The sequence below is a fragment of the Gossypium hirsutum genome, chromosome D08 (genome assembly GCF_007990345.1).
Source record: "Gossypium hirsutum isolate 1008001.06 chromosome D08, Gossypium_hirsutum_v2.1, whole genome shotgun sequence".
In the NCBI taxonomy this organism is placed as follows: domain Eukaryota; kingdom Viridiplantae; phylum Streptophyta; class Magnoliopsida; order Malvales; family Malvaceae; genus Gossypium; species Gossypium hirsutum.
Genome location: NC_053444.1, coordinates 61,695,037 through 61,721,673, shown reverse-complemented (window position 1 = coordinate 61,721,673; position 26,637 = coordinate 61,695,037). Strand labels below are relative to the sequence as shown.

Here is a 26,637-nt window from a genome sequence, read left to right as displayed (position 1 = left end):
TGCCACCCTTTTTCCTCCTCCTTCCTCCACTTGTGACCATCGTTTCTTCATTGCTTTTCTTCTATTCTCTTTTATTTTATTTTTCTCTCTCTTCTCTATTGGTTGAATCTCCCTTGGTTTTCTCCTTAAGCAAACCATATATCTTTCAATTTTTTTATTATAAGTAAAAGTAGGGTAATGTACAAGAATAGTCACCCGACTATTCAGTTTATTTTATTTTAGTCACTTAACTATAAATGTTTTTTATTTAAGTTACTCAACTTTTTAAAATTAAATATTTTAGTCACTCTTCCATTACTTGCTTAACGAAAATCTAATGTGGGCTTTGTTTTATTGGCCTAATAACACAATTGACCCTCTAATATTTATATATTATATCAATTTGGTCCTAAATCTAAAAAAATCAACAAATTTAACCCTCAATATTTATAAATTTAGTTATTTCATCCCTAATTGTAAAAATTATAAAAAAAATAAAAAGTAAATATAAAAATATTTTCAAGATTTTTGAACTCAAAGTAAAAAAAAAGAGGTTAAATTATGAAATTATTTTTTTAAAATAGTAATAATGATATCATCATTAGGACTATTAGTATTATAACCCTAATTTAAAGTGAAACATTAATTATTAATTAAATATACAGACTTCTAACATGTGACATGTTGTGTGTGATAAATAGAAAGAAGGGTAATAAAAGATATCAAAGAGGCCAAAGCCCAAAAACCAAGAAAAAAACCATAATTATCATTTTTTTTAATTTCTCAATGTATTTATTGGAGTGAGTCCAGTAATTAATCCTCCACATTCTGTAGGTCCATTAAGAGGATAGATGCATTTTACAGTTGCTCCATACCCAGGGTGAGGATCGAACCCTCGACTACTGGTTAAGGTAAAAAAGACTATTGTCATCTAACCTAACTCTCGTGGTTAAAACCATAGTCATCATTGCCTAAATGTCTACAATGGTTACTTAATTTTTAGTTATCTATTACATATTTATATGGTTAGGATCGAATTGATAACGCAAAGACAAAAATAAAAATATTTCATACAGTTTGTTTGAAGCAATTATGGCATGCCCAAAAATAATGCTACAGACAAGTATTAAAACTCAAAATACTCAAAAACCATTCATTAAAAATTTGATTTCCACTTCTTTCTCTCCTTCACCCATTAGTCTTCTAATTATCTCCTTCCTTAACTCTTTCTAATTCATTGTCCTTTCTATTCTCTTATTTATCCCTTTGTTTTATTACATTAACCACAACCACAACAACAATAACAACAACATTCAACATTAACTCTTTCTAATTCATTGTCCTTTCCGTTCTCTTATTTATTCCTTTGTTTTATTACATTAGCCACAACAACAATAACAATAACAATAAACATGGGGGCTTTTCGATCTATTTTTCTCATAACTTTTGCTTTAGTGTTTGGTTCCTCCCATGCTGATCCAGACTTGCTTCAAGATATATGTGTTGCCGATCTTTCTTCAGGTATTGTCAACTATGCGCTAATATGCTCTTGTATATATATAATTTCTTTTAGACTCTCACCATAATAATTAGCTTATTATTTACTTGTAATCTAAAAAACATATAGGCAGCGGGCTTTTGGATACGACATTAGCTCTGTGTTTTTGTTAAATACTTGTTTACATAATGATATAATGTGTCAATGTAAATAGGAGTGAAAATGAATGGGTTCCCTTGCAAGAACCCCAAAACTATAGGAGCAGATGACTTCTTCTTTGCTGGATTCGCCCAACCAAGTATCCCAAACAACACTGTGGGGTCGCTTGTCACAGCGGCTAATGTGGAAAAAATTCCAGGTCTCAACACCCTTGGCGTCTCCATGTCTCGCATTGATTATGCCCCTGGTGGGGTCAACCCTCCCCACACCCACCCACGAGCAACAGAGATAGTGTTTGTTTTGGAAGGTGAACTAGAAGTTGGCTTCTTAACTACATCCAACAAGTTGATATCAAAGGTGATTAAAAAGGGTGAAATATTTGTGTTCCCTAAAGGATTGGTGCATTTCCAGAAAAACATTGGGTGGACGCCTGCTGCTGTTGTTACTGCCTTCAATAGCCAATTCCCAGGAACACAATCCATCGCTGCCACTCTATTTGCAGCCTCGCCAACAATTCTTAATGATGTATTGAGCAAAGCGTTCCAAATTAATACCAGCGAAGTTGAGAAAATCAAGTTGAAACTGAAACCTAAAAAATAGATTAACTTAAGCTTTATATCTGTTGCCAATGCTAGAAAATTAAACAAGGAACACAAAGTTGTGTTTATATTTCATACTACAAATTTTGTTTTCTTTTCTTTTTTAATAACTAAGAAAATGTTGTTATAAATGGATTTATTTGACTTGATTTGATTGCAAATAAAGGTGTCCATGATCGGACCGGGCTCAAATAAAATTTTAGGCCCGACTCAATAGATAGGCCTCAAATTTTGTCCAAGCCTAGCCCAGATAAAATGCCTAAAGCCCTAGCTCGCCCGCATTACTTTTTTTATATAATTTTTTTAAAAATATAATACATCAAAAATACTAAAAACATTAAAATAAATTTTTTAAAATATATATATACTTAAATAACACTAAGATATGTGTAACTTAACATGCAAATACCTCTAAAATAGTAATAAAATTAACAATAAAATAAGAGTTATATAATATCCAAATAATAACAACAAAATAGTAGCAACATAATTGTGAAATGGTAGCAAAATAGTGAAAAAATAAGAAAATAACAACAAAATAATAAAAAAACAATAAAAGAACAGAAAAAGAAGCTGTAGTTTTTTTTTCATATTTGGGTCGGGCCAGGCCAAGCTTGAGCAAAAAAAGTCTTACCCGAGACTTGACTCGTTTTCTAAATGGGTCTTATTTTTTGCTTATGGACCTATGTTTTTACACAAACCCTCCCACTTTTCGAGTAGGCCGGCCGACCCTTGAACGGATCTAATTGTAAACAAACCATGATGCATTATTGCAATAAATATTACATTTTAGTTGATGAAAAAGAGTAACATATACTATTATAATCAATAATTTTTTTATTAAATATAATTTAAATAAATTAAATGAGATAAATGGAATTAGTTGTTGAAATATGGAATGTTAATTGAAATAATATGCAAAGGTAATATATTAATTAAGGAAATTTAATATTAATTGAATTATTTAACGCGATTTACAATTATTTCGTATATGTAATTCACAATTATGAAAATGTTGTTATAAATTATTGCAATAAATGTGACATTTTAGTTGGTATAATTTATAAAGGGAGTAGCATATATTATTATATGTTTTTGCTTAAGAAATAAACGGTGTGTCAAAAAAATGTGATTATATATAAATTACATGCTTTGTTTTATTTGTTAATAACACTTATCTGGCTTCAACAACTAATTTTTTAGATATTAAATACTAATAAATTAGAGATTTGCATTGACGTTGTTGTTAGTGTAAGAAGACGTGAGTTTGAATGCATTAAAGCGCATCATTCTCCTATTTAAGGGTTGAGGAGGTATTATTGGTAGTACTAAATATTGTATAAAAGAGAGTAAATATAATAAGAACCTATAATGAAATTAATGTCATGCTAAAGTATCATAATTTTATGGGCATTACACAATCTACTTTTGCAACTTCATTGTTGTCTTCAATTGTTACATTCATTCATTCTCTCAATATTCTCACTTTACATCAAAGATAATTTCCCCAAAAATGCTTAATTAAATGAGTGCCAAAGTGTGCAATAAATGTACGGGTGAGCAGAACTCAATTCAACTTGAAAAAATTGAAAAAAAAAATTCAGTTCATCGAATAGAATTATTTGGTTTCTCGAGTCAACTCAAATAATTAATATGATTTTTCGAGTTCGAGTCAAGTTGAATTTTAGAATTCAAATAACTTGAATAATTCGAATAACTCAAATAACATGTTGATGTAAATACTCCTTTAGTAGCTGTCAATTTCGAAAATAAGCAAATTAGTCCTAAATTAGAACAAATATCAAAATAATTTTCAAAAAATTTAAAATAATTTTTACAATTCAAAATATTTATAAAAATCCAAAATTTCATATTTTTTTATAAAATATAAAATTAAAAATTTTAAAGAATATATAAAAAGTTAAAATTAAAAAAAATCTAAAACAATAATTTTAAGGACCTAAACAAGTAAATTACTAATTTATATTTATCATACTAAAGTATCTTATCTTTTTTTGAAAGAGATTTTAAATTTATGTAATTTCAAATTTATGTGCTCTAACATGACATTAGCTATATTGTAACACTATTTTAATTTTACATGTTTAATTTTTAAAATTTAAATTGAATAATTTCACTTGATTCGATTCATCTCGAATTTCATTTCACTCGACTTGATTCAGAAATTTTTTAAATAGATAATACAATAGGATTCATCAACTCAAAATTTTTTCACTCGATTCGAATTGATTTAATTAAATATTCACCCCTAAAAGCTCAAACCCGGATAAGTTCTATCATCTATGGGTGAACTTTCCTAAACCACCAAGTAGGATTCGTGTTCATTACATCTTTAAATGATTATTGTAAATATTTTATTATTTAGTATGTACCTCGTATGACTTCATTTAATTTTAATTGATGTGTATGAATAAATAATTTAATATTATTTAATTAGTTTCTCATTGAAGTTATAAAAGAATACATATAATTAAAATTTTTTTAACAAAGGCTAGACATCTTTATTGAAGCAATATGACAACGTTTTACAAATGAGAATTAAAATTAAAAACAGCCAAATAAAATACAAACCTTAGCACTTAAAAAGAAAACGTCAAAAGAAAAGCATAGGTTCTAGCCACACTTGAACTTTGCTCATCTAAAAACTAGAATACCAAGAAACTAAAAAGCTCCTAAATTCACCTCTGTCCACATCCGTTGCTAGTTGCAAACGGTGACAGAAGCATCCGACAGTAAACCAACCAATGGTAAGCATCCTGACAGTTGAGATCCATTCTAATCCTCCGTCTCCCACCACCATCACCCTCAGGCCTGACCCATCTACCACATCACCTCTGTGGATATTTTTTTTTCGTTCATCTTTTACAATAAAAGAACGACCGGGGTCCCCTTCTCTAACTAACATCCTGCGAAAGGGAAGATCCATGCGCATCCAACCGTTGTTTGAGTTGCCCCTTGTGCAAACTAACATTTTCACATTGATACGTACAGAGCTCTATTGATACCACATTTCTCCTGTGACAAATGAATGATGAGAGACCCCGACTCTAGCAAGGTCCACCACCATCTCTTCACCCCCAATCTGCCCTCGTTCTGCTCCAATACGATAGCATTCAGCCCGTATCCACTCATTGATATAGTGGCAACATCCTCGGCGATTTGAAGTCCACTCAACCCACCACAGCGTTTAACGACAAGGCTACTCCTACAACCCATTGCCTGATTTCCTCCACCACCTCGCCAGAATCGATATGCCACACGTCAAATTCCCCATCCTCTATGGATAGCACTACCAAAATCGCCACCGTAACCACTGAATAAATCGTCAAACCGCGATTTTACCCTTTTTCTCCCAAACGCTCAGAAAATAAAAAAAACCATACAGAAACCCAAACTACCGTGCTATAAAAGCAAACATAACTGTTCCATAAAAGCAGACAAAACTATCGTAAGAAAACTTTAATGGAGAAACGTTACTTCCATGATGAAAAGTTCATGAAAGCCTAAAAATAAATACGGAAGAAACATATTATTCATTGGAAAGCGTGTAAAGAAACTATAAACAAAAGGCGGTTAACAGCACTGATAAAAATGCTTATGCTCGCTTCTATGATGGTTAACTCTCCTCCTAATTTCCCCTCTCTGTAATCAAATATTAAATCACAATTAATTTTAAAATGCTACCCTACTTAAACAATAAAGTTAAATATGTAAAATGTGATATTTGAATTTTGATTATTGTAATTATATAAATAAAATTTTGACTTTGATTCAATTAATTACATTTCATCAAATTGTTTTTATGTTTTTTTATTTGAGAAAGAGTATATGTACAACCATACGTGTTACACATGTCACATTCGCCACTAATCACCTTCGTCGAACAATAAGGGCCTTGACTCCTATTGAAAGCACTATTCACTCAGGACCTAGGGAATAAAAAGTTGCACATTAATAAGAAAGTCATCATATTAACAGGATAGTTATTACCCATCGCTTACACATATTATAATATCACGTCGTCCCCTATCTAAGGCTCATGAAAGGATCGCCAACCACTAAAGGATCACCACGGGCTCCATTAGGCTACCCATATAAAACCCTTCTCATTCTTGAAAAACGAGTAATTGACAACATTAGATTTCATCTATCTCCCTCCTTACTAACCAACCTTCTCTTCACTCTCTTTGTCCTTCTTCTTCCTTCATAGACGACTTTTCACCGTTTAGGGTGAATCGACCAATCATATCTATAGCTATCTCATCCAAGTCAGTTGTCAGTATCAACAATACTGATTGACAATTATAGATACAATACATCCAAATGATTACAAATAAAAATAATCTTTGCAAATAATAAGACTCAACATAACTTAGATCAAAATAATTCTAGACAAGACCTACACAAGTTGGGATTTAAGTCCTAATAAATATAAATGAAGCTTACACATGATTTATATAAGGTGAAACTCGAACACTCAAAGTTTTAGAGCCTCAAACTCACTAACACAACCAATGCCTCATTAGCATTTTATATTTGATAAATATAATTGTTCATGTATATAATTAGGAAATGTAAAATAGTGTTACATTAATAACGGTGTTAGTAATTTGTAAAAATGCAATAGATATATTTTTATTTATTAGTAAAGTAACTACTTATTTTTAAAAGGGATAATATGATTTTTAGCCCTCGAACTTGGCAACTAGGTTCATTTTGGCATTTGTATTTTTTTGGTCCACTTTGACAATTGAACTTGACAACTAAATCCATTTTGGTCCCTAAACTTGAAAAATATAGAAGCTAATGATGTAGCACTCTGAGATATTTTTTTAATTTTCAAGTAATGATGTGGTACAACCTTAGAGTGTCATTTTCAGTATTTTAATAATCAGACAGGTGGTTGATAGACCTATTCACAGATCGAACTACCCATTCAGGCTCGAAGGCTCGCTCGAAATTTGAGAGGGTTTGGGTAAAAATATTAAGCTCGAAAAATGGGTTTGGGCTAAAAATTAGGCCCATTAAAATATGGTTGGGAGTGGGCTTGAACATTCAAGGCTCAAGCTTGACCTATTTTTTAAGTTTGTAATGCTTTATATTATGTTATTTTTATATACTATGTAATTTGTAACACATAAAAAATAAATCTATACTAAATATATAATATTCCTACAATGTAACCATTAAAAAATGTTAAGATGACTACATAAAATATGTAACAAATAAAAATATATAAAATTATTAACTATTAAATTAAGATAACAAAATATATATTTTATTTTTAAAATAATATGGACGAGTCTAAAATAAGCTTAGGTTGACCATTTACAAATATAGGTGAGTTTGCACAAAATTTTTTAGGCTTGTATTTCAGGTTAGGCTGGGCTTAGGCAAGTATAAAGTGTGCTAATATTATATTTAGGTTCAACCCGAACCCGAACCCGAACTCGACCTAACCTGATCCATGAACTCCTTTTGTGGTTGAACATGTCAACTATTAGTTTTCAATTCAACTAGTTCGATCGTTAGACCAACAATTATTAAATAAATAATTAAAAATTCATAAAAATCTAAAAAAAAATTATTAAACCAATTCAACTTGTTCAATTGTCAATTTTTTCTCAATTTTTAATTTTTACCAATTTCAAACAATTTTCTAGTCAATAGGTTCAACCCTTTTTTTTGAACCATTATATTCATTTAGTTCTCGATTTTTTCAATCCAGTTCTGTTCCAGTAACACTAGTCACATCATCACATGTTGACAAAATTTGAGTTCAATAACCAAAATAGATCTAGTTACCAAGTTTAAGGACCAAAGTGGACAAAAAAAGTACATTTACCAAAGTAGATCTAGTTGCCAAGTTCAGGGGTCAAGAATTATTTTACCCCTTTCTAAAAATTTAAAAGAGTAAACTACCTAGTTACTCAACCAACTTCTAGGGCGCTTTCATTTTGGGTGACCAAAATAAAATTCTTGTAATTTTGGCATCCAAATTTAAAGTATTTTCATTTTAGTCACCCAAGCATTAATTCTCTAATTGCGGTTGACTGTACACGCTACCTCATGTTTACACTTTCATTTTTGTCACCCAATCAACAATTAAAAAAAAATTGGGTGACCAAAATGAAAGAGACATTGAAGTTGGGTGACAAAATGAAAGTATAAACATAATGTGTTGTGTACAGTTAACCACCACTAGAAATATAATGATTGAGTGACTAAAATGAAAGCATCCTTAAAATTGGGTGATGAAATTGCAAGAATTTCATTTTTGGTAGCCAAAATGAAAGCTCCTGAAAAGTTGAGTGACCAACTAGGTAGTTTACCCAAATTAAAATGGTCTGTGCTAGTGTGGCTTTTGGGAACTAAGTATACATTTAGATAAAGGCCCAATTCAAAAACCAACCAGCCGTCGGCCCGCCTTTTTCCTTCTTATTTTCTGCCTTGCAAATATAAAAAGTAAAATTAAGCCAAAATAGCCGCCGAAAATTCTATAAGCAAATTCTCTAGGATTTTTATTAATTATTTTTAAAAATTTTGAACCTTGATCGACATGGTGAGTATCATTTTTTGTTTCTTCGATTTTGCTTAATGATTGATCTGCTTTTTTTTGTGTGTGTGTGTGTGTGTGTTTTAAAATTTCCATCCTTACTTTTTTCGCTTGAAGTCTCTTTGTTCGTGAAAAGTTACGTTATTTAATTTGTTAATTGTTTAATTTGTTAATTGCTCGTCTTCCTTGTTCGGAACTGTTCTTTTCTTTTTAAGATCGAAGTTGTGGACTGCATAACATTTTTTTGACGATTTTTTTGCTGTATTTTTTTCCGCTTAATTTGAACTATTTCCCCCTCTTTATAGGATTCGAAATCGGAGTGGAGCTCTGTATTGGCGATTACGGATGATACAAGTTACGCTGTTACTGCTTTAAATGCATATTGGGAGTTTGAGAATGAAAACCCCAAACGCTTCGACCCTCAAATTATCTTGCAAGCTTCTTCTTTAGGTATTTCTTTACTAATAATTTTGTAAATTTTGAATTTGATATGATATAGATAAAATGTGCTAAAATACGATACGAATTTAGTAAATTTTTTGACTTTATTTATGTATTATGACTAGATAGAATCTATGATACTACTATGAAGGGAAAGTTAAGTAACAAAATCAACCATCATATTTCCGTTGTTCTCGATTGAATTGTTTTTACTACAATATGTTTGTTGTTTAATTTGTTTTTTAACCCCTTTTATTTGATAACTTCATTAGTAATTACTGATGTTTGGATGTATGTTTTGTTATTGGGGGTTTGCTCAGCTCGGTTGCCGCTCGAATCATACAATGTAGACTTGGTCATTTACATCTCTAGGTCAGTTGAATTTCCTTTTGATGAGCTGTATGCTGAAATCTTTAGAGTTTTGGTACCTGGTGGATCGTTGGTGGTTTATGGGTTGCAGTCCGGTACAAAGGAGGCTGATACGGTAAAAATTCGTGGTTTGTGACTTTGATGGGCTTAAGTTGCAATAAGACAACAACTTACTAGTGTTTCTTGCAGGCAATGTCTGCTATCGAGCACAAGTTACTATTGGCAGGATTTTTAGACGGAAAGCGTTTTCACCTAAAATCAGTTGCTCAGTCTTTTGGGGTGAGTTTCTTTTTTACTGCTTTTGTTGAATATTTCTGTTTAGCCTGGTAAATTTAATTTTGCTTTGCTGGCTTTTATCTTAAATAATATAACGACGAAGCATCTACTGTTGTAGATGGCTGCAAAGTTCATTAAGCTTAACCCTTCCAATTGGTGCATGTATTGCCTAGTGTTCTTGAGCTGGGTTAAAATCCCTACTTCGTCATAAAAGAAATTCTGCTGAATTCTAATTAAATCGTTGTAGTATTATATTACTATGTTTGTTCTTCTCCCTACTTTTGACATGCGTGGAGGGATGCTGTGTTAGGTCATATCTTGCCAGGAACGAAACATACATCTTTATAGTTTTTAGAAGGATTAAATCAAAATTGTCATTTTTTGGGGGCCAAATTATAATTTTACCATTATTTTCTTAAAGTTTTATAAATTTTCAGGGCCTAAGAGCACAGTTTTTCTTCTTTTTTTTTTGCGGGGGGGGGGGGGGGCGCAAGGCCCCTGCCTTACCCCTCCCCTTTCCTTCATCCATGTATCATACATTATGCTATTGAAATAAGGCTTGATATTAATTCTATCGTTCATGTCCAGTTATGCCTTATATTCCTTTTGCTGAGGATTTTATAAAGATAACTACAGAAATCATTGCCCCATTTAGGTTAAGGCTAAGAAGCCATCTTGGAAGCTTGGATCTTCTTTTGCTATTAAAAAGAAGACCGTGAAAAACCCATTGAAAATTCAGATGGATGACAATTCAGATCTCATTGATGAAGATTCCCTCTTAACTGAAGAGGATTTGAAGAAACCGCAATTACCACCAGGTATGATGGCTAGACTTGACAAGATACATGATTATTGGTTTTTCATCTTTTATGTGGAAAGTTTTAGGCTACTATATATAACATAATTTAAAACGATTGTTTCTTCAGTTGGTGATTGTGAAGTAGGAAGCACAAGGAAAGCCTGCAAGAACTGCACGTGCGGAAGGGCCGAACAGGAGGAGAAAGTGCAGAAGCTGGAACTGACTATGGATCAAATAAACAACCCTCAATCAGCTTGTGGCAATGTATGATTGTTAATACTCCTATGCTTTTCCTCACACTTTGAAACAACAGAGTGTGGACTAATACTTTTTTACATTTTGAGGTATCATGAACAGTGCGGACTAGGTGACGCATTTCGTTGCAGTACATGCCCGTATAAGGGTCTTCCACCATTCAAGCTTGGCGAGAAGGTATGTTTCCTCATTTCTTTTCCCTCTGCTTCGGGTATGAATTCTTGTATGTAGACCCTATCACTTTCAGTAACGTTTGGGACACCATACTCTTGTAGTACATCACCACATCTTTTAGCATTATATCTTTGAACAAATATGACAATAGAAATGAACTCTTTATCCAGGTATCTCTATCAGGTAACTTTCTTGCAGCCGACATTTGAACTCGAAACAGATGGTTCTTTTGGCCAAAATTTTAGGTTTTTAGATACATCAAAACAGGTTTGTCGAGTTCTTTTTATTGCATTTTATCCATCATTTGCAGATCTTTAGTTTACTAATTCGGTTCCAAAATCTAGATGTATGTAAGCGTTCATTTCGACTACTTCTAAACTGCTACAATATATGTATTTTGCCAATAAAAAAGTACTGTTCCTTTTTATTGGTATGGGAATTTTCTGTGATTATGTCTATACATGTAATTATGTGTATCATATTCGTATTTTTTTATATTAATGAGAGGTCGGTGTTCTATAGTTTTTTCATTAAATTGTTGTTTTTATGCTTTGGGTTGCTGTTTTGTTCAAATTTTGTGTTATTTGTGCGTAGGGATGGCAATTGGGCGGGGCGGGTGCAGAGTGCTCCCCGCACCCATCCTTGCCAAGAATTTTCATCCCTATCCGTGCTCTGCAACCCACAAGATTAAAACCATCCCCTCCCCATCACCCACGTGGGTCCCAGACTCACCTAATCTTTACCATACCCGCCCGTGACCCATTTAATATAATATATTTATAAGTATCAGATAAATAAATATAAACCAAAATTTTTTATGAAAGAAGTATGAAATATCTCACCTATGTACTTCCACCATATATATATGACATTGTTCCAACTGTCACCATTAAAAAAATAAAAGTCGCCGCGACCCTTTAATTAGTAAATAAAATATAACTTCAACACGAGCTAAAAAAATTTAGAAAATAAAGTTCTTACTTAATATCCAAATACAAACAATGTCTCAAATACATTATAAATGTCTTCAAGTGTAAAAATTTTAAAAATCAATCAATACATGTCACTCTTGTTACTTTTGTATCACATATCGAGTAAAGTTAAATAGTTGTGAATGTGAGTTGTGTACTATTATCAAAATTAAAATTTTAAATATACTTATTATATTATGCGAGGCGGGCATGGATGATGCAGAATAGGTGGGGATGAGTCAAGTAAAAATTCATACTCACGTCTATCTTATCACCCACGGTGGATAAAAAGTCATACTCACGCCTGTCCTACCACACACAGTGGGTCTAATTTTTGTTCCCATTCCCACTCTACCACCCGTAAAACTTATATCCATTCCCATCCAATTAGGTATGAAGTGGGGCGGGATATTGCAAAACCTGCCCACTTACACCCTTATTTGAGCGAAAGATCTGTAAGGGGAAGTAAAGTGCAAACCTATTCTTGTATACATAAATATACACGTGAACATGTTTTAAGTTTTTATCGAAAAATGTTTTTGAAGGTTTTTTTTTTAATTTTTATTATATATTAAAGAACTATATTATATTTTTATATATAGAATAGAAATGTGAGCCTATAGTCTAAATACCAGGTCCACGTGCACATCACGTGATACCTTCTACTCTACAAATAGTCATTTATTAAAAAAAATAAATGAAAAAAAAGTGCTTAAATTTAATATGATAAATCAGTTCTAGGAGAGCTTTGTCTCCCGTTTTAGAGGTCCGGTCTGGCTCTACTTTGGATTTTATCGGAATTCAATACGGGTAGAGGGTCTTATACGAGAGAAAAAAAAACTAAATGTAGAATATAGATTGAGCTACCAAAGCAAAACACTTTTTAAGGGTGGAAAATGCAGTTTCTACATGTGGGTAATTTGGTGTTCTTTGGAGGTGTTTATGCTAATGGGGATGATGCAAAAAAGTTTTTGAGTGAGAAATATGGGAATTTATCTGCTTTTGAACTTAAAAACAGTAAAGATTTTAATAATGATCTTATGGAAGCTGATATATCCATGACTGTTAGACTTCAAATCGTCTACAGCAAATTGAGTATCAAATCCATACGAAGCGCTTACGAAGAATCAGTCGGAAGCAGACTCCAAAATTTTAGTGGATCAGATAATAAAGAACTACTTCAAAGGTAAACTATGCTTTTAACTGTCAACATTTTACTAATTGGTTGAGGTGGTAGCCGCCTCACCGCCATTCCATAGGAGTAAGAAAATAAGTTCAAACCTCGAGAAGTGCACTTGTTGGTTGAGAGGGCTTTACCTTATTCACTTCTAACTTGAAAGAGATTAGTTTGGAGTCTAATGTGGCTTGAGATATCTTTGATTTACACAAAGAAGGGGAAAATTCAACTATCAACATCTACCTAGTGATTGGGATATTTCGGTTTTGGTTCAAAACGTGAAATTCATATGTTAATTTAACAGCTTTGTTAAATTTCTGAAGTTGAACACCACAGCATTGCACTAACATCATCTCATTTCTTCAAAATTTTTGTTTTCCATCTGTTTTGAATCTTGTTCCTTGTCCTAGTTTCTGTTTCAAAAATGTTAGCTCGGTGTCTTGTATGGCTCGATTGCAGGTTCACTTCTCAATTCAAAGATGAGTATAAACTACCAAGGGGATCTTTGGTAGAGCTCTCAAAGGAGCCAGGCTATGTAGTTAAGACAATAAGTAAGTTGTTCTTTGCATGTTTTATCTTTAAATTAGACATAAGAAGCTACCTTTTTCCAATTTTCTTGCATTCACTGGAGATTAATTCATCTGGTATTTGCATCAAGTGTCCATTCTTCCTTCTGTTTTTCCTTACACAATGCCTACGAATCTCCATTTCTTCATTTTTGTTGAAATATCAAATACTGCGCCTCACACATTTATGGTGTGAAGTGGGGATATAGCCCACGAAAAAACTTGGGGAAAAAATTGACATGCTTATGTCAGACCTTTACTTGTATTCAACACTCACACTCGGGCCTTTTTAACCCATTCCCTCTGTTCTCTTTTACACAACTGTTATGAATCTTCGATTTTTCATTTTTCTTAAAGTACCGGAGTCCGATGCATTTATGGGTTTATGACCCTAAATGTGAAGAATTTGAAAAAAATTAAACATACCCTTGCTTGAACGCATACTTGTATATGACACTCGAACATTCACAGCATGATTGGAAACTACTATGTGTTGCTTGACTCAATAATTTGTTTTACATTATATTATTATACCCCTAATTTTTTTTTTTCATTTTGAAAAATGGTGTAGTTGATGGAAAAGAAATAGGAAGTATGGAGAGCAGCCACTATCACCGCTATCACCGCTTCTGAGAGTTAGTTACCATCTCCTTTATTTGCAGTATGCCTTATGCATTATCTATTTTACTCAGATTGGTGTCCGCCTACAGAAGAAGGCATATATCCGAAAGTTTGCCGTTGTTTCAAGCTCGTTGCACCTTGTTTTCGACATCCGTGAATGCTCTTCAACGCACATCAGATGAAGATGGTGACAAGGGGATCCATTTCGATCGTCTATTCAAATCCTGCAACCGGTTGCACCTTGCCAAGCTCCTCCATGCCCTTGTTGTTGTTGCGGGGAAAGCTCGAAGCATCTTTTTTTCTGCCAAACTTGTTAACGTTTATGCCTACCTTGGCGATGTCTCGTTCTCGCGCCGCACATTTGATCAGATACCCAACAAAGATGTTTATACCTGGAATTCAATGGTTTCTGCTTATGTTCGCACGGGTCATTTTCGGGAAGCTGTAGATTGTTTCTTTAAGTTTTTCTTGACCTCTGGTCTTCGACCTGATTTCTACACTTTTGCTCCCGTGCTAAAAGCTTGTAAAAATCCACTCGATGGGATGAGGATACATTGCTTGGTACTAAAACTGGGCTTTGAATGGGATGTCTTTGTCACCGCTTCCTTGGTTCACATGTATACCCGATTCAGAGCTTTAGGCAACGCTCGTAAATTATTTGATGATATGCCAGTACGAGATATGGGTTCTTGGAATGCAATGATTTCCGGATACTGTCAAAACAGCAATGCTGCGGAGGCATTAGATGTTTTGAATGAGATGAGATCGGAAGGGGTACTGATGGATCCGGTTACTATAGTTAGCATTCTTCCTATTTGTGCACAGTTAAACGATATTTTAAATGGAATGTCGATTCAAGTATATTCTATAAAACGTGGGCTGGAGTATGATTTGTTCGTATCTAATGCTTTGATTAACATGTACGCGAAATTTGGTAAGTTTGCAAATGCGCAGAAGGTTTTTGATAACATGGTAGTCAGGGATATGGTCTCTTGGAACTCGATAATTGCTGCTTATGAGCAGAATGATGATCCAAACAGGGCGCTAGCTTTATTCTACGACATGCAACTAACTGGAATTAGTCCTGATTACCTGACACTGGTGAGTCTATCATCTATCGTTGCTCAATTAGGTGATTCTCGGAGTGGTAAGTCCGTCCATGGATTTGTAACGAGGAGAGGTTGGATTCTGAAAGATGTCATCTCCGGAAATTCAGTGGTGGACATGTACAGTAAACTTGGTGATGTGAGTTCTGCACGTGCAGTTCTTGAAGCCCTTCCGGTTAAAGACATGGTATCTTGGAACACTTTAATCACCGGTTACACTCAAAATGGTTTGGCAAGCGAGGCAATCGAAGTATTTGACATGATGCAAAAGGAAGTAGCACCGAATCAAGCGACTTGGGTCAGCATTTTACCCGCTTATTCCAATATAGGCGCCTTGCGACAAGGGATGTGGGTTCACGGACAGTTGGTTAAGTCATCGCTCTATTTGGATATTTTTTTCGGAACCTGCCTCATCGACATGTATGGGAAATGTGGGAAATTAGATGATGCTATGTCCTTGTTCTATGAAGTACCGAAAATGACTTCTGTCCCCTGGAATGCCATAATATCTTGTGACGGAATTCACGGATGTCCAACATTTATGTGAATATTGGGAAATGGGAAGGAGTAGATAAAGTAAGAACACTAGCCAGAGATATGGGATTGAGGAAAACTCCTGGATGGAGCTCGATCGAGGCGAATAACAAGGTTGATGTCTTTTATACCGGAAATCAAAGCCATCTGAAATGCGAGGAGATATACAAGGAGTTGGGGAATTTGAATGCTAAAATGAAAGTTCTAGGCTATGTTCCAGACTACAGTTTCGTTTTGTTGGATGTCGAAGAAGACGAGAAGGAGCATATCCTTATGAGTCACAGCGAGAGATTGGCGATTGCATTCGGGATTATCAGCACCCCTCCTAAAACTCCTATTCGAATATTCAAGAACCTGAGCGTTTGCGGTGATTGCCACAACGCAACCAAGTACATATCTAGCATCACCGAGAGAGAGATTATCGTACGGGATTCCAACCGGTTTCATCATTTCAAAGATGGGGTTTGCTCTTGCGGTGACTATTGGTAAACATGAATCCGAGAAACAAGAAGAACGGAGTACACTCTATAAAGCTAAAGCAGTTGAGCCGAAACTTGGATTGATTATCATTAAACCATACTTCCGGCACGAGTTGCACTGTGACCATTGGATTGATTTGATTTTATATATTTATAATTAATTATTCAGGAAGCATATCTATCATCTATTTATGACTGCATGCGAATGTAACAGTGAATTTTTTCGAAGAACAAGAAGATAATGATTTCATCTGTTCAATACTTGTAAAAACTACAAATTACAAAATATGGTTTCAATACTTTAGAATTTCATATGAAAGTTTGGTGGATTCCAGGTCTAACTTTCCATTTTAAAAAATGTATATTTATTATTAGGTCCTTTATCCCAAAGACAGCACCAACATTTGTACTTACCATTACATTATTTATTCATGTTTTGTCTCAACTAAATTAATCTTAGTTTCAACTAAAATTTAAATTAAAGGGATAACAACATTTAATCTTTAAATTTGGTAGTTTTTTTTATAATTTAAATCTTGAAATTTTTTGGTTCACATTAATTTTGAAATTTGGTAAAAAATTTTAATTTGATTCATGATCCGTTAAAGTGTGATGATGTGGTGCTATGAGATTATATCATATCATTACTAATTTTTTTAATAAAATTATATAGAATCTAAAAAATACAAAAAAAAAAATAATAGTATGACACAATCTTTAGAGTGTCAAGTTATTATACCTTAATAAAATCCAAGCTACGAACTAAATTGAGAAAATTTATTAATTTCTAAATTATTCATTATTTAAAACTCATTTTCTAATCTCCCAGAGTTGGGGGTTGTTCACCAAAGAACCTTTTAATATATATATTTTGGGGGTTCATACGAAAGAATCTGTTATACAGTAGGAAAAGTAGGTCAACTAAATAAACCCATATTGACCTTTTTTTGTGTCCCAACTTTCCCTTTTATAAACCAAACCCTTTGCCATTTCCCAACATTCAATCGAACCCTCCTTTTCAACATCCAAGTCTTAAAAATTCTCTAAGAGATCAAAACCCCAAAAAGCAAAATCAATGGCCGCCAAAACCATGAATGGAGCAACAATAATTGTAGCAACCTTAATGATTGCAATGTGTCTATGGAAAGGAGCATTGGCACAATCAAGTTGCACCAATGTGCTGACTAGTATGTCTCCATGCTTGGATTACATACTAGGGAACTCGTCGACCCCCTCGTCTTCGTGTTGCTCTCAGCTTGCCAACGTCGTGAGGTCGCAGCCTCAGTGTCTTTGCCAAGTCCTTAACGGCGGTGGCTCGTCGTTAGGTATCAATGTTAATCAGACTCAAGCAATGGCTCTCCCTACTGCTTGCAATGTTGAAACTCCCCCTACTAGCCGATGCAATGGTAAAAATTAACCCCAAATTAAAATATCTTTTCAATCACTATAATTGACCCCAAATTATACTTCCTTTTACATTTAGGCACCTGAATTATTTTTTTTAGTAAAAAATGTACTTAAATTATTTTATCCAAAAAAGTGTATGATGTCCAATAAGAATATGTCAGTGTCATGTTTTTAGTGGTTGGTATTGTGTTTTGAGATAAAGTGAGACGAAATTGATAGTTTAAGTACTGCATTTGATTAAAAAATCTTGCGTTTAAGCTTGAGGGCCAATTTTACGTTTAAGCCTTATTATTAAACCTTTCCAAATTTAGATTAATTTATTTTATATGTTCATCCACAGCTTCTTCTCCCTCTGGGTCTCCATCAGGAACACCAGATTCAAATTCTCCTTCAGGTACAACTTAGAACTTAGAAGAGAGTTCTTTTAGGTTTAATTTTGGTTTTAATCCTTTTATTATGTTAAATTTTGATATTTAATCTTTCTATTTTTATAATGCTATTAATATGTCCAAATTTATATTTTTGTCTTTAAAGTGAATTTTTCTTTTTTAAAAAATGAGTTTAAGTAAAAATGTTTATGGGTTGGGTGACTCCATCCTTTTTAAGCTAGATTTAAGTTTATGTTTTTTAATTTGGAACTGACCCAACTTAGCCTATTTTACTCTTTAGAAATAATTTAAAATATAAATATAAAATTATATTAATATTAATATTAATATTTTTATAATTAAATTTAAATAAATAATTTTATATTTATATTAATATTAATATTTTGTAATTAAATTTAAATAAAATTTATTATTATTTTGAACAATAAAGCATAATAGGCTTGAGCTTTTTGGAATCAAAGTTGAATATAATAAAAAGGACTAAAACCAGAATTATACCGAGTTTTTATCATTGTTAGCTACTTGATTATTCTTTATATACCAGGCAGTGGTTCTAAGACGGTTCCCACGACCGACGACGGCACATCCGCCGCGAACTCCGCCAAGCTGTCGGTTCCGCTTCTGTATTTCGTGCTTTTCATCGCGTCGTGGAGGGCTTCGAGCTTTGTCGCCGATATCTAAGCAACCCTATCTGCTGCCATTAGAATAGATACATAGGGATTACAGGTTTTTTTTATTTTTTGTTGTTGGTTGTGAATGTGAATATTAAATTATTGGGAGCATTTGGGGGGGGGGGATATTGTATTGGTTTTTTTTTCCCTTTATTTTTCTTCATATTAAAAGTAAATGGTGTATCAGAGTAAATTTAAAATCTTAGGTCTGTTTGATTGCCAGTAAAATATTTTCCGTAAAATAATTTCGGGAAAATATTTTACTTTTCTGTAAAATGATTTACTGGAAAATATTTTCTGGTGTTTGATTGAATCTATGTAAAATATTTTCGGCTGTTTGACAGATTTCCTAGAAATATTTTTGGAAAAAATTGTTTTTACATATATTGATATATATTAATAAATTTTTATATTTTAAATTATTTTTACATATATTGCAATGATTTATTTATAATAATACTCAATTATTAAGACACAATATTAATCGTTATAAATTGGAAAAAAATTAATACCAAATAAATTATTTGTAATTGTGTTAAAAAAACAAGTATTGAATAATTAAAAAAACAAGTTACTGGAAAATCGATAAATAGAAGCAATTTTCTACCGGAAATGAAGGAAGGAATGAAGGAGGCGATAGAGAGTTGAGCACGGAAAATGTCTTACGGAAATTGAAAGGGTAAGACATTTTCCCTAAAATGTAACCCATTTTCCCTTGTTTTGGAGTTCATTTTCCAAATGGAAAATGTTTTCCGCTAATCAAACGCTGGAAAAATTGGAAATGATTTTTCAGAAAATCAATTCCTTCAATCAGACAGACCCTTAAATTTATTTTTATGGAATTAATTTAGACAACACCACAATTTATCTCAATGATAAAGTTTATATGATGGAATTTAGAAACAAATTTTACATCATTCACATGAAATCAATATATAATTGACACGCGATGCTATTGTGGAAAAACATTATCAAAATATATAGTGTTCCGTAATTGCAAATGAAAAATTATGTCATTTAATTAATATTAATAATTATTATTATAATTTAAAACCAAAAAGATAATTAAGTAATTCAACAATAATATTAATAAATATGCATAATCATCTAAATAAAATAAAATAAATCCAACATGCATAATTATCTAAAAATAATAACAATAATTGTTTTATATATTGAAAACAAAGAAACTTAAATTATTTTACAAAAAATATTAGATCATATTTCATAAATAGATAAAATTTAATAACAAAAAATACCGTAAAAAAATTTTAAACTAAAATAAAATGACTTACCAGAAAAAGAACCCAAAATTGTTGATAAATATTATATCATTTTTTTTCTTCTTCTTTTTAATAAGAAACTAAAATTTCGATGAAAAATAAATGAAGATGGCATTTGGGTCTTTTGGTTTACATTGAGGGGAGTGTTGGGTTTTGCGGGAAGAGTCGATGGGTGTTTGTGGTGGTTGGCAGGTGCGCCCGTGTCGGGGTCTGAAACCGCCATCTTACTCGGCGGTTGCAGCAGTAGAAGAAGGGGGTTTTGGCAGGAAGTGTCAGTGGGTGTCGTGTTGGTTGGGAGGTGCGCCCGTGTCTGAGTCTGAAACCGCCACTTGACACGGCGGTCTCAGCGGTTTTGGCGGGAAGAGTCGATGGGGAGGTGAGCTCGTTTCAGGGCCCGAAACAGCTAGCTGGGACAATCCCTTTCAGTCGCATAATTCTTCTCTTATCAGGCAAATTAAACGCTGTCATTAGTCTTCCTCTCTTGGCTTTCACTTTCAGGTAGTCCTTTTTTTCCTGAGCTTTAGAATTGGAGCCTTTTTATATATTTTTCTCTACTAACCCATTCTTTTAACAGATACATATTGGCAAATTGCTTGGAATTTCGATCTAATTTCGAAATTAATGAATCCCCTTTCCTTTTGCTGGCTTAAATATGAATTGTATCCAAAGCTGAAGCAATGTTGGGTATTAGGCTATTAGCCATCTTTTTAATAGGAAATTTCTCCTCCTCCATTTGGCGCCGTCGAGGCCCAGGTTGGCTCAGCGGAGGGACCTGTCTATGTACATACCCCTTTGATCTTTACCTCTATGCCAGATTTATTATCCTCTGAGGTGACACTTCAGTTAGTTCTGTCTTTTCCTCGAAGGTCAGGCACCTTGCCCGTTTCGGCCTAGTCCAATCCGGTGGAAAAGCAAGGGAGTCATGATGATGGCGAGTTTTACAACTGAACTCATCTGGTCATATATAAATCTATAATACATCGATGGGCTTAACGTGTCGTGCCATGTTTCCCTGCTGCGTTTTGAATGTAAAGATCATGGCTGCAGTGTTCTTCAAAATTGCTTGTGCTTTAGATAAATTTTGGGTACTTGAACAATGTAAATATGGTACATGCTTGAACAATTAGATCATCAAATAGAATGCCACTTGTTTCAGGGCCAAAAAGAACTTGTATTTGCACTCTGAACATTTAACGTTCCAGTAATTGATACCCTCGATATTACCAGTAAACAAATGAACATATATTTGCACTTTCATCATCAACATGGTGTCCAAAACAACATAAAGCTACTGCTTACAGAAAATTCATTGAATCGAAAACACACTGATATGGTTCCTACAAAGACTTGCCTTAAAAGATTATACATATCTAGCAGGAAGAGATCCACTTTAACAAATGCCTCCTGTAATACTTACCTCTGAAAAAAATATATAGATCATATAGTTAGCAAAAGTTAGCAAAGGTTTTTCTTAAACTAACATAAATAACCTAAAAAACTAAATTTCTTATAAAAGAAATACCTTGTAAGTAGCTTGGCATTGTCAACAATCTCCAAGAAAGGACTTTATGAACACTACAGATCACTAACACCCATTGGACAATCGAGACTAGCATTGGCATGGCGACAATGATACAAGCTTCAAATACAGAAATATAACTGGCTTTACTTCCCCCCCTCCCCCAACCCACTTTTTCCTTTTAAAAAACAGAAAAAGATGGTGAGGAGAGAAATCATTACTAAATGAAAGAAAAAGAGTATTTTTGAGGATATTTGATTGTTAAGCAGCCAATTCAGGCAATGACGGACAAAGGAAAAAGAGTTTACAAGCAAAGACCATATAGGCAAACTAAGTGAGGCTAAATCAAAGTTTGGCTTTTAGAAATAACAGACACTGATTGGGGATCAAGGAACACAAGGAGAAAAGCCTAAGAGAAAGCAATTTACTAGAGATTCTGCAAACATTATATATATACATAGTATCTGATGCTAAAAGAAGAAACTTTGATTCTAGTGTAAAGCTTCTTACAGCTTCCCGTATGGCTCGAGTCATCTTCCATTCCACCCCAAGCTTACAAAAGTCACAAAATACATATACCTTGAAGGCATCTTGTTAACGAAAAGTTATAACCAGCACCATATTCTAGCAAAGGATTGGTTCATAAAGCAAAACCTGGAGATTGTCCCTACCATTGCCAATTTTGCCATCTTTGACCCATATCACCAACCAACTTATTCAATCTATATATACAATCTAAAACTAACTCAAAATTTGCTAACAACTTATTTACAAACACTCTTTGCTCTTTTTCAGTCATCGGTGTTGTCGAGATTGAGAATGCGACGTAAAGTTTTAGTCGCAGAATCTACACTAAGAAAAAGTTCCATAACAGAAGGGTCAAGTTCCCCAGTAGGAGATGCGGGTGCTGACTTAGCAGTCGGGTGAAGATCAACAACAGGGACAGCGGCAGGCAAATCAAGGGACATGGACCTCTTCGAGCAAAGTGAGAATTTGGGTATAGGCAAAGAGCTCGGTGGTGGCGAATTGGAATAGGCAGGTCCGGCCCAAAGCTCCGAGTACATAAAACCATCACCAGAGATCTCATCAAAAGACTTATCATTTCTAGGGGTTCTGTTGTTGCTATTGATAGGAATGGCAGAGCTTTTCCGGGTAGTTTTTGATGGCTGTTTGGTTATAGGGATAGAACTATACTTAAACGGGGTTGGGAGTAATCCTGCTCCAGATTCAAAAGCCCTACAATTAATCCCATTGAAATTTGTAGATGGTGAAGAAGAAGACCCAAACCTAGCTAGCCCATGTGACTTCACCCTATTACAGTACTGGTTCCTATGATCAACCACCACAACAAGAGTCTCCATATTAACCCCCTTTCCACTGATTCAATGATTCAACTCAGTCTTATGATAACCCAACTTCTAAATCCACTAAACCCTAAAGGTGACAACTTTGAGACAACCAAAGATCATACCCGAAACGAAGCCGTGTAAACCCCAGACCTTCGCCATCGTAGATCCAACAACATTCAAAGGAAAAAAAATAATCAGGTTAATAATACAAAAAACCATTACTCTTCTTAAATCAAAATCATCAAACAGTACCCAAAACCAAAAGGAAAAAAAACATTGAACCCTAAATTAAGGAACTTGGGAAAGTGAGGAAACTACCTGGGGAAAAAAGGAAAAAGTATGCACTTCGAGAAATAGTAAGAATGAAGTGATATGATATTTGTTAGGATCTGAAGACTAAGAGTTCTTCCTTCTTTAAACGATGGGTTTTACTTGGGGGTTTTTTTTCTTTCGATTTTGGATTTATGGAATTCTTTTGGGGAAAATTTTTGGGTTTAATTTTTGGGTTCCGCCATGAAAATGAGAGACCTTGAAGAGGGTGTAAGAGAGATAAAAACAGAGAGAAAGGAAATGGAAACAGAATCCCACGAATCTGATGTGACTTCCTCACAGTTGTATTTTTATATTGTTTCTTAATGTACTTCGTTTACTGTATTTTTTAGGTTTAATTTGCGATTCGACCCCTAAAGTATAACCGTTTTCCTATTTTGTATCTAAATTTTTTTGCCTCAATTTGGTACATAAAGTATGTGTTCCTTATATTTTTTAGTCCATTTTTTTACTGAAGTTAAAAAAAATTTCTTATAGTCAATCATAAAGTGTGTAATATTCCAAAAATTACTATTGTAATACCCTAAAAATTATTACAATAAGAAAGTAGGTATAGTAAAATAAAGAAATAAAGTGACAAAAATGGAAATTTTGAGTTAATGCAACATTGGAAAGTATAGTATGATCTATTAATTCAAGAAAGGATTAAATCGCAAAAGTGAGAAAAATTTTGTTGACCAAGAGTAAATACTCAAAATTTAAGAGGGTAAAGTGTAAATATGAAAATTTTGAAGAACCAATAGTGCAAATATTTTAATGGTGGAATAATCTAGAAACTAAGAAAATGGATAAATTATGACCAAATTGAAAAGGTGAAGAATTTTAAGAGACTAAATCATAATTTTACCAAATTAAGTGATGACTTAATGATGGAATTTTTAAAGATTATGAAGGGCAAAATGGTCAATTAGAAGAGAGAAATCTAAAAGGCAATGATGTGTTGGTGATATTTTAGATTAATTAATTAAATAAATATTAGTTTATTAATATTTTAATGAGATATTTTATTATTTTATTATTATTGTATTTAATATATAATGAGAGAAAGATGAAGAATTATCATCATCTTTCCCATGCACCAACATGAGAAGACGAAGAAAGAATGAAAGTTTTCTTTTCTTTACAATTTGGTTCTTTCACCAAATATTTACTATTTTCGCTTAGAAATTAAAAAAATTTTCATATCCATCAAGAGATAAAGATAACAAGGAGACTATGGGGAGTTAGAAGATCAAGTTAGATTCAACAAATAGAAGCTGGAGGAGAGAGAAAATCAAGTTAAAGTTTGAAACTAATAGGACAATGTAAGAACGTCAAGATTTTAATATATTTTTAAGTTTGATATTATTGAAAAAAATATAGAAATGATGTTACAGTAGAGTTTTCTTATATAAGGTCCTATATTTTTGATATATTAGTGACGGGAAATAAGTGAAAGTAATGGGAAATATTGTAGAGAAAGGGAATAAGGGAGTTATAAATTTAGTAATCAACATCTTGCATTAAAACAGTTTTAGACAGCAGCAGTAGGTTAATTTTGAAAAATCACCATAAATCGTAAAAATCGAATTAGAGGATGAACAAAATATGGAATTAAATCCTATTGAGTCTAGTTTCTCATAGAAGAAACAGTGTAAGTAATGAAATTTTAAATCATGAGATATAATAAATTTTGTGAGACAAGTTCAGAATGAATTCAAGTTCCCCTGTTCTGACTTTGTAAAATCATTAAAAATTGTATAAAAATAATTGTGGGATATAATTTATATGTTTAAAATTCTTAATGAGTCTACTTTCAATAGAAACAAATGAAAACATCATCCAAATCTCGTACGAGGAGATAATTAATTTTTAGTGAAGAAGGGTTGAAACTGTCAGACAGCAAAACAGTGATGACTTTAAAGAATAAACTGTACTTATTGACTAAACCATAAGTTCTGAAAATTTTATGGTAAGAAGATATGTGAGTCTAGTTTCATAGAAATTTAGTGGATCTTAATTCGGAGTTCCGTATCTCAAGATATAAATAATTTAGTGACTATGGCTCAAGTGGACAGCTTTGAATGAACATATAAATAAATAGTGAAATTATAGATAATGTTACATATAAGCATGTTATATACATTAAGGATGTGGAATGGAGGAGGAGGAAAATATATGATTATTCAACTAGCATGAGTTTTCATTAAAAATGGCTAATTTGCGTGTTTTAGGTTCAGGAATTAAATTGAACAAAAATAAAATTTTAAGGGTAAATTTGTAAAAATGTCAAAAAGTGATCAAATTGCATGAAATGAATTGTTTTATTATTTAAGTTAATAAATTGAATGAAATGTTAATTTAGATCAAAATTGGGTAGAAATTCGAGGAAAATAAAGAATTACCAAAATGTCCCTAAATTTTGGTATTTCTGTGATCTAGCCTGGTAAGTTCGTATGAACTATATTCTGTATAATTTTAATTAAAGTGAATGTTATTTGATGATGAATATTATATAAATATGTGTTTTATTATTGGAATTGAATTATTATTAGTAGTATGTATAATTATTAGATGCATTGAAATGATTATCGGAAGGTCGATTGGGTTGGAAGCTTGTCGAAGATATATCACACTATTCATTGGTTATATCGGTAATTTTGGATGATTTGATTCAGGTTATAATGACATGTATACGTTAAATTGGCCAACGTTAGCTCATTAATGTTTTGATTTTTATTGGTTATAAGTATGAATGCTTGATAAAATGAAATGTCTATAAATTAAATTGTAAACTCCGGTAATGCTCTATAACCCTATTCTGGCGATGGATACGGGTTAGGGGTGTTACAAAGCGTCACTTGGTCTCGTTGTGTAAAAAATAAATATTTTCTTTTATTAAATGTATATACACATTAAAAAAATAAATAATAGAAATAAATATATAAAAAATTAAGAAAAATATATAATCTAAAAAAACATATACTTTATAAAAAGTTTATAAATATGAAATTAAAAAAATAAGATAATTGAAGAAGAAATAATTTGAAATTAATAATATCATTACAAAAAATGTAAAGTTTTGTAAAAATTATAAAAAAGATTGTAAAAAATTAAAAAAAAAGTTTAC

At 32.7% G+C, this 26,637-nt stretch overlaps 5 protein-coding genes and 1 pseudogene across 5 annotated transcripts; 5 read left to right on the top strand and 1 right to left on the bottom strand.

Moving 5' to 3' along the window:
• The first annotated feature begins 1,171 nt into the window (after positions 1–1,171).
• On the top strand, positions 1,172–2,366 carry LOC121219920 (germin-like protein subfamily 2 member 1). The gene is made up of 2 exons (XM_041098678.1): positions 1,172–1,500; positions 1,692–2,366. Exons 1-2 carry the CDS (start codon positions 1,392–1,394, stop codon positions 2,234–2,236), a joined length of 654 nt encoding a protein of 217 aa, XP_040954612.1. The 5' UTR covers positions 1,172–1,391; the 3' UTR covers positions 2,237–2,366.
• Positions 2,367–8,675: 6,309 nt separating this feature from the next.
• LOC121219918 (anamorsin homolog) lies at positions 8,676–11,553 on the top strand. The gene is made up of 8 exons (XM_041098677.1): positions 8,676–8,818; positions 9,118–9,262; positions 9,574–9,737; positions 9,812–9,901; positions 10,554–10,716; positions 10,825–10,961; positions 11,055–11,129; positions 11,297–11,553. Exons 1-8 carry the CDS (start codon positions 8,816–8,818, stop codon positions 11,333–11,335), a joined length of 816 nt encoding a protein of 271 aa, XP_040954611.1. The 5' UTR covers positions 8,676–8,815; the 3' UTR covers positions 11,336–11,553.
• A 1,296-nt stretch (positions 11,554–12,849) lies between these two features.
• LOC121219919 (pentatricopeptide repeat-containing protein At4g33990-like) lies at positions 12,850–16,737 on the top strand (annotated as a pseudogene).
• Positions 12,994–14,473, top strand: LOC121220372 (fatty-acid-binding protein 1). The gene is made up of 3 exons (XM_041100068.1): positions 12,994–13,283; positions 13,734–13,825; positions 14,412–14,473. Exons 1-3 carry the CDS (start codon positions 12,994–12,996, stop codon positions 14,471–14,473), a joined length of 444 nt encoding a protein of 147 aa, XP_040956002.1.
• A 738-nt stretch (positions 16,738–17,475) lies between the features above and the next one.
• On the top strand, positions 17,476–19,340 carry LOC121219917 (non-specific lipid transfer protein GPI-anchored 5). The gene is made up of 3 exons (XM_041098676.1): positions 17,476–17,986; positions 18,328–18,381; positions 18,921–19,340. Exons 1-3 carry the CDS (start codon positions 17,656–17,658, stop codon positions 19,055–19,057), a joined length of 522 nt encoding a protein of 173 aa, XP_040954610.1. The 5' UTR covers positions 17,476–17,655; the 3' UTR covers positions 19,058–19,340.
• Positions 19,341–21,480: 2,140 nt separating this feature from the next.
• LOC121219916 (uncharacterized) lies at positions 21,481–23,804 on the bottom strand. Its single transcript, XM_041098675.1, has 3 exons — positions 23,517–23,804; positions 21,853–23,348; positions 21,481–21,749 (listed from the first exon to the last, which is right to left on the bottom strand). Exon 2 carries the CDS (start codon positions 23,208–23,210, stop codon positions 22,641–22,643), a length of 570 nt encoding a protein of 189 aa, XP_040954609.1. The 5' UTR covers positions 23,211–23,348; positions 23,517–23,804; the 3' UTR covers positions 21,481–21,749; positions 21,853–22,640.
• Positions 23,805–26,637: the final 2,833 nt, after the last annotated feature.